The 8,798-nt window shown below is 47.6% G+C and overlaps 1 protein-coding gene across 1 annotated transcript; it reads right to left on the bottom strand.

The window, feature by feature from the left end:
• Positions 1–2,694: 2,694 nt before the first annotated feature.
• LOC123184697 (NAC domain-containing protein 92) lies at positions 2,695–4,486 on the bottom strand. Its single transcript, XM_044596775.1, has 3 exons — positions 4,197–4,486; positions 3,826–4,112; positions 2,695–3,664 (listed from the first exon to the last, which is right to left on the bottom strand). Exons 1-3 carry the CDS (start codon positions 4,390–4,392, stop codon positions 3,083–3,085), a joined length of 1,065 nt encoding a protein of 354 aa, XP_044452710.1. The 5' UTR covers positions 4,393–4,486; the 3' UTR covers positions 2,695–3,082.
• Between the last annotated feature and the right edge of the window lie 4,312 nt (positions 4,487–8,798).

Here is an 8,798-nt window from a genome sequence, read left to right as displayed (position 1 = left end):
TTCAACTAAAGTTGGAGAGGCAGTCGCCCGCAAGCCATCTCTGTGCAAAGCACGTCGAGGGAACCGGTCTCGCGTAAGCGTACGCGTAAGGTTGGTCCGGGTCGTCTCGTCCAACAATACCGCTAAACCAAAGTATGACATGCTGGTAGGCAGTATGACTTGTATCGTCCACAACTCACTTGTGTTCTACTCGTGCATATAACATCAACATAAATAACCTAGGCTCGGATGCCACTGTTGGGTTTCGTAGTAATTTCAAAAAATTTCCTACGCGCACACAGGATCATGTGATGCATAGCAACGAGAGGAGAGTGTTGTCTACGTACCCAACGCAGACCGACTGCGGAAGCGATGACACGACGTAGAGGAAGTAGTCGTACGTCTTCACGATCCAACCGATCAAGCACCGAAACTACGGCACCTCCGAGTTCGAGCACACGTTCAGCTCGATGACGATCCCCGGACTCCGATCCAGCAAAGGGTCGGGGAAGAGTTTCGTCAGCACGACGGCGTGGTGACGATCTTGATGAACTACAGCAGCAGGGCTTCGCATAAACTCCGCTACAGTATTATCGAGGAATATGGTGGCAGGGGGCACCGCACACGGCTAAGGAATCGATCACGTGGATCAACTTGTGTCAACTTGTGTGTTTAGAGGTGCCCCTGCCTCCGTATATAAAGGAGTAGAGAGGGGGAGGCTGGCCGGCCATAGAGGGAGGCGCAGGAGAGTCCTACTCCCTCTGGGAGTAGGACTCCTCCCCCCAATCCTAGTCCAACTAGGATTCCTCGGAGGGGAAGGGAGAGAGGGGGGCCGACCACCTTCTCCTAGTCCTAATAGGACTAGGGGAGGGGGAAGAGGCGCAGCCACCTTGGGCTGCCCCTTTCTCCTTTCCACTAAGGCCCATGAAGGCCCATATGGCTCCCGGGGGGTTCCGGTAACCTCCCGGTAACCCGGTAAAATCCCGATTTCACCCGGAACACTTCCGATGTCCAAACATAGGCTTCCAATATATCAATCTTTACGTCTCGACCATTTCGAGACTCCTCGTCATGTCCGTGATCACATCCGGGACTCCGAACAACCTTCGGTACATCAAAATGCATAAACTCATAATATAACTGTCATCGTAACCTTAAGCGTGCGGACCCTACGGGTTCGAGAACAATGTAGACATGACCGAGACATGTCTCTGGTCAATAACCAATAGCGGGACCTGGATGCCCATATTGGCTCCTACATATTCTACGAAGATCTTTATCGGTCAGACCGCATAACAGCATACGTTGTTCCCTTTGTCATCGGTATGTTACTTGCCCGAGATTCGATCGTCGGTATCCAATACCTAGTTCAATCTCGTTACCGGCAAGTCTCTTTACTCGTTCCGTAATACATCATCTCACAACTAACATATTAGTTGTAATGCTTGCAAGGCTTATGTGATGTGTATTACCGAGAGGGCCCAGAGATACCTCTCCGACAATCGGAGTGACAAATCCTAATCTCGAAATACGCCAACCCAACATCGACCATTGGAGACACCTGTAGTACTCCTTTATAATCACCCATTTACGTTGTGACGTTTGGTAGTACCCAAAGTGTTCCTCCGGTAAACGGGAGTTGCATAATCTCATAGTCATAGGAACATGTATAAGTCATGAAGAAAGCAATAGCAACATACTAAACGATCAGGTGCTAAGCTAATGGAATGGGTCATGTCAATCAGATCATTCGACTAATGATGTGACCTCGTTAATCAAATAACAACTTCTTTGTCTATGGTTAGGAAACATAACCATCTTTGATTAACGAGCTAGTCAAGTAGAGGCATACTAGTGACACTCTGTTTGTCTATGTATTCACACATGTATTATGTTTCCGGTTAATACAATTCTAGCATGAATAATAAACATTTATCATGAAATAAGGAAATAAATAATAACTTTATTATTGCCTCTAGGGCATATTTCCTTCAGCGATTGGGACAAAGCAACTAAGATCACGCCCCTCCAGATCACGGGAGGGCGGACTCTCACACTGGCTTTCCCGACCGACACCCCTAGAACGTGGCTCTACATGTCTGCAGTCTGCAGCTCTATCGACCACGACTACCTCGACCATGGCTACATCGACATCGACATACAGAGCTAGGTATATACTTACTTATTGGCAGCAACTCAATTCAATAGTGTCCGCGTAGTCACTAGCGTCCATGCCACTCCCGATGTGACTGTGGGAGGGAATAGAGAGGGAATAGAGAAGAGACAAGGAAGGAGCCAGAAGGGGACACATTCATCGTCCTAGGTGCCGACCCTTCAGAGGCGCAATTGACGATGTCACAAGGGAGAAGATGACGAAAGCACAACACTTCATATTCAGTTGTAATCATCCACTTCACTCCCGCTACGACTGAGGGGAAATATCAAAAATATATTGTGTTTAAGATAGAGACAGGAGTTAGAGTTAGAATATGTTAAATCATGTATGACTTGCCCTCTACTCAAGTCTCTCTTTCACATGTATTCTATATATATACCACATATAAGGTGCAGATCAACACAAACAACGACACAATATCCACCCATCCTACAATTTCTACTGTCGGGGATCGCCAATCGCGATTACAGGATTGTACCGTCTAGTAACCAAGACCCCAGAATCATCCATGGCATGTTTGATTAATAGTCGAATAAATAAAACATTTACAATGGGAATAATTCAGCTCCATCAACACGCAATCAGATTTATCGACCAACACGATCGGGTTCATCCCTTAATCGCTAAACTGTATGCTGGCAATCAGGTACCTATGTACAAACTACACACCCTAAAGATTAATCAGCACTCTCTCCACTCACAGGCCATCATTATGCCTGCACGCATCAGCAAACACCCGACGATCCTCCTCGAATCACCACCGCCTAATGAACTCAATCCTTAATCGAAAGTTTTTTTTTTGCAGTTAATCGAAAGTTAACGAAGCAACTAATCAGTCGAAGAGCTAGCATGCATCAACCAAATAACCATCTATAGCTACCAGCAAACTGAGACGCTCCAATCCAGCGAATAGATGGATGGATTCAATCAGATCTTCCACATGTCGGAGTAGTCCATGAGAGCCTCGCCCCGGAACAGCTCCTCCAGATCGAGGCACGACCGCGACGACGGCATCAGGAACGAGGTGTCCGCGCCGGCGAGCGCCCCCATGTCCAAGCCCAGCGCCGACGAAGACGCTACCTCCGCCTTCGGCTTGCAGTACATGCGGATCGCGGCCTGCTGGTCCACCACAGCCTGGTAGGTTGAGTACCCGGCACCGCCAAGATTGCCGTTGGCCGTCGCCGGCATGAAGTAGTCTGGGCTCTGCATCTGCTGCTGCTGCTGCGGCGGCGGCTCCATCTTGATAGTCAAATGCTCCGCGTCCGGCTCGAGCGGCAGGGCGGCGCTGGAGGTGGAGCTCGAAGCGCCGGCGAAGTCGTCAGCGCCAGACGGAGAGTCCATGAGCATCGGCAGGTCCGCGTCGTCGAACAGGTTGAGGTCGGTGTCGATGAGCAAGTCATCGAGGAAGGCGAGCGGGTCCTCCATGGCCCCGCCGGCCGCCGGCGCCATTTGCGGAGCATTCTTCGCCGCCAAGTCTTTGTTGAACACCCGGCAAACAGCCCAATCGTCCTGCGCGCACGCAACAGGCAGGTTGAGAATACAACACGAGAAGAATAAGAAACAAATCGCGAGCGCGACATGTGAGCGTGTGGTCCAGAGCATCTCCAGATGCTCCGGCGGTTCGATCGATCGACAGGGAGGCGGGGACAATCGAATCTTGCTGGCCGTACCTTGGCGGTGCGGGGAAGGCGATGGGGCAGCTCGCCCTCGAGGCGGTACTCGTGCATCACCCACGGCGTCTTCCCGCCGCTGGGGGCGCGGCCGGTGTAGAAGACGAGCGTCTTCTTCATGCCGACGAGGACGGCGTCCCGGCCCTTGCCGCGAAAGATCTCCTTATCCTTCCCCGTCGCCTTCCAGTACCCCTTCTCCGTCGCGCGGTTGGTGCGCGTCCCCGTCGGGTACTTCCGGCCCTTGTGCACGAAAAAGAACCACTCTTTCTCGCCCATCTTCGCCTTCCCTGCAAAACGAACCGCCGGCCATGAGCGCGCTGCAAATCGAATCAAACGAACGCTCCTGTCAAGGAGGGAGTAGTAGTACTCACCGGGGAGATCCCACGGCTCGGTCTTGTTGAGGTCGACGTCGGCGATCACTTGGCAGGAAAAGGATTCGCGGAGGACCTTGCGGGTGAGGTAGTGGGTGACCACCTCTTCGTCGGTGGGGTGGAACCGGAAGCCCGGTGGAAGCGCCAGCTTCAGCTCCTCCACCTCCAGATCCATCACCGCCGTCACGTCGGACATCGCGGCGGCACCCTCTCGGATCTACTGCCTTGCTACGCTGTGGAAGAACTTGATGGGAGCGGGGGCTGAGGAGGAGTAGATATGTGGAGAGGTGATTGTCTGAACGGTTTGGGGTTTGGAAGAGCGGCCGGGTGGGGGTGCTTATATAGCGTGAGGAAACTCACGGCAGTAATAATTCCAAGGCAGTAAATTAATGCTCCTACGACCAAGCGGCTAAGCATGTCCGAATGAATCGCTCATGATAACATCCTGGATAACGACTACAATCATCTAGAGTTAATAGGTTGCTACATATCCCGCAAAACAAATTAATATAGGTTGCTAAAATGATTTTAAATCACGGATGAAACTGACGCAATTCACGGCGCTATCTCCGTTCAGAAACTGCCGCGTAATTTGAATGCCGTTGTGAATCGCGGGAGATGATGCTAAAATCGTCGGAGATGGAGCATTTCCTGCCGCTAAATTCTTTCTTCGGCGATTTTAATCCTTGGTTGCTAATGATACTACTTCTGGATAAGGACTATGTAATCACCAAGTGTTAACCTGCTAATGATAAGTGCTAATTCTATTTGACACACACAGTTACGTACTCCCTCTGTTCCGAAATAGATGACCCAGCTTTATACTAACTTTGTACTGAAGTTAGTACAAAGTTGAGTCATATATTTTGGAACGGAGGAAGTAGCTGTTAATGATTATGTACACACCGTTAGGTCGTTAGTAGTGCACACGTCAGTGTCCCTGCTGTTTTTGTGTGTGACCGAGAAAAAGAGCGGCTGATAATTCATCCCAGAATTCCACTTGTACTGTTGTCATGAAAGATACCGGTAACAACGAGCCTTAACATGTAGCTGTTCCTGGCGAGGTCGTCCATATGCAGCCACAGAAAATTCAGAAAAAAAAGGACGACGACTTCGGGAGTGAAAGCATACCGGTATGTGTTGTCGAATCGAGGGTTAAATCTGTAGTTTCAAGATCCTTTTCTCACTAACCGGACACGTACTGATACCGAACAACACACAAAATGGCACGTGAAATGCACTATTTATATGCAGTGACTAATCAGACCTGGCAGTTGAATCCACGGAGTTTACCGACGAGACGAATTTTTAACGGAGACGGTAGGTAGATGACTCGTATAGTAAAGTGCAAACTGATTTGAATTTGTTCAGGGGAAGATATCAAAATGTTTGGCAGTGCAGAACAGTATGTACCACCACATATTCCACTTGCATTGTGCTTAGAGAAAATGTGTTGATAAACTGCGACCATTTTCTCTTACGCGAGTAGTCCTCATGCCGTTTTACGGTTCTCCCAAGTCTACCTTATAAAAAAGTCTACCGTCGATATACGTTTATCATCTTCTAATTCTTTTTTTAAAATGTTCTTTTCTTCTAATTGAAAAATACTCCCTCCTTCCTACAACTAGCTTGAAAAACGATTTTATATCATGGGACGGAGGGAGTAGTAGTTTTGTCTGTTACTCAGGAAAAAAAATGCACCCAAATACTTAGCCACTAAGCACTAGTATGTTATCAACGATCTTAATTTTGACGTGTATAGTGCTTGGATCAGCCAGGATATACACTTATCTATGTATACGCAAAGACTAAATCTTGAGTGCATTAAATGCACTTGGAATTAACATTCCTATCTCGTATAATCAATTCGATTGTGTAGTGGGCGCTACGGAAAAATCCGGCCATGACGCTGCGGAGGCGCGAAATGCCGTGGTTGGTCCTATCACAAGTCACAGGAGTATCTGGAAAAAATAATATGTGTAATTAATTCAGCAAATCATGCCATATCTGTAAACTAGATACAGTTGCAACCTATGCAGTTTCGTGGACATTTCTTCGCCTGTCCATACCCTGGCTGGCTTTTCTGGAGCTGAAATATTATCCCATATCTGTAATGCATCCTAGATTGCTAGTACGAAAAAGAAATGGTCATCTGAATTTTGTATGTGAAGTAATTAGCATAATATTCAACCAAAACCAAGCGTTTCCTCGCGCACAGCAATTCAAAAACCAGTGGGTTCAGAACAATACCGAAGAAGATAATGCTATACATGTATGCAATCATCAACTGATTACCGAAGCTATTTAGTGGCTAACACTTCCATAATTGCTCATGGCTTTGTTGCTAGAAGCTGCACGACGGGGAATCTCGATCCACAAATATACGGCATGGTGTTTGGTGGACCTGATCATCGGTCAGACTCAGAGTCCCTGTCGCCGCCCACATTGTCAGTTTCCGGAAGCAGACAAGTCTTCCTCGTCATTCCTCGACAGCAACACTGTACCTTCCTCAGAGATCACGGATATGGATTGAAATGAAAGTTTCGTTGGCATAAAATTCTCACAACGTGACATATAAAACCCCCAACCTATGAGAGGAAGAGGGAGATTCTCTGGAGATGTTTTACTCCAAAGCCGCGCCAATTTTAAACGTGAATTTTATATTGCTGTGGTCTCCCACGATCGCAGGCCGAGGCCAGGATCGATTGATTTGCTTGGTTCCAAAGGGCAGAAACGAAATGCAAATGCATGGCATATGCAAAAGCCTTCTCACCTAATCATCTGCTGATGTAGTACCATCCTTTTTGCTTGATTCTTCTCTCTTTTTGCTCTTTTTGTCCCGGCACGGGCGTAGTGTTATTTGTGCTTGAAGGGTGCAAATTCACTGCCAAGAGACGGGTGTTCGCCAGTGCTAGCATAGTACGTAGTAGTATGCGCTACTACTGGTGGCCTACGAAAACCTTTTTCAGTTGATTAACTCCTGGAAAGATTTCAGATAAAAAACTCCTGGAAAGATTTCGGTGACTTGATCCACCCCGTAGGAAGTAGCAACGGTCGTAGCCTTCCGTTGCGTGGCCGGTTACGTGGGTCCCGTCCTCATTTTCGTTTTGGAGGGTGAGCGACGAGGCACCGCCGTCACCCGGCCCGGGTCCAGCTCAAGGCTGTGCGTCGCAGCGACGTTTGCGACGGGATTCATGTGGCTTCCAGCTCACTCCAACGTGCTGCAGCTTCGGTGCCACCATTCCCTTGGCAGGATGCTCGGGCGGTGATCGGATAAGAGAACATCTATAACCTAATTAAGGCAAAGGAAGGATGTTAAACAAAAGGATATGGAAATTCGGTAAGTAGAAAGATTTCCGTCTACCAATCACGTTGGAGAAGTTATTTTGATCCCAAGATCTTTATAGAGGGCTTGAATTTCAGGGCATGGACGAACCGTTTCACCGAGGAGGTGGAAAATGCAGTCAACCGAAAGCCAGGAGACAAGGCACCCGGTCCGGACGGCTTTACCGGCGCCTTTTTCCCAAAAAGAAATATCCAGGTAAACAGGACGTTATGAAAGTCATTTACCTGTTCTTACGTTATGGAAAATGCCGTCAACCGAAAGCCGGGAGACAAGGCACCCGGTCCGGGCGGCTTTACCGGCGCCTTTTCCAAAAGAAAAAATATCCGGGTAAACAGGACGTTATGGAAGCCATTTACCTATTCTGGAACGCCCATGTTTATTCAATTTTTAATGTCTTAACTCCGCAAATCTTGTACCCTTGCCTAAGAAAGCGGAGGTGGAAGTTAACACTAAGTATAGGCCTACTAGTCTAATTCACGCCATCGCAGTTGCCATTCGGCTCTTGCTACATATGAATAAGCTCATTTCTAATGCTCAAAGTGCGTTCATCCAGAAAGAGAAACATTCACGGACTTCATTAGAAACCTTGCACGAAGGCTCCTAAGAAATGAAAGCACCCTCACTCCACCGAGGGACCTTCTTCTCCGCCGTGGGACTCCGCCCCACGGGCAAAGGTGGCGGCTTAGGCGAGACAAGGCAGAAGACATCCCCAAAGGACGTCTGGTGTGTAAACATGATTTTCCAAGGGCTTGAATCCGAGCACGCCCAGAAACAAGCTTCCCCATACAAAACTTCTCCTGCTTGTTCTTGATTTTTTAGCTCAAAATAATTGATTTTTTTGAAAATATAAAAACATGCAGAAAACATCAACTAGCACTACACACTGAATTAATAGGTTATTCCAAAAAAATAATAAAAATTGGTGTCAAAACTATGCCAAAATTATATAAACATGCCATGAAAAAATTAAAAATTGTAGATATGTTTCAGACCTGTCAGGTGCCTCGGCGTGAACAGAACACGTAAAACCCTAATTTAACCATATATGATGTTTTTGTATCAGTGGAACCCCACAAACCCTACTTTAAGCATCTAGGGTGCCTCGGCATCAACGGAACACCTAAAACCCTAATTTAACCATCTAGGGTGTCTCAGCGCTGATGGAAGTCCTAAGATTAATGCATCCAACAACATCATATATAAATTACTAGAAGGTCCACACACTCAAACTAACTTAGTTATCATAAGCATATCAA

This window comes from Triticum aestivum, chromosome 2A (assembly GCF_018294505.1).
Source record: "Triticum aestivum cultivar Chinese Spring chromosome 2A, IWGSC CS RefSeq v2.1, whole genome shotgun sequence".
NCBI lineage: Eukaryota > Viridiplantae > Streptophyta > Magnoliopsida > Poales > Poaceae > Triticum > Triticum aestivum.
This window is presented reverse-complemented; position numbering and strand designations above follow the sequence as displayed.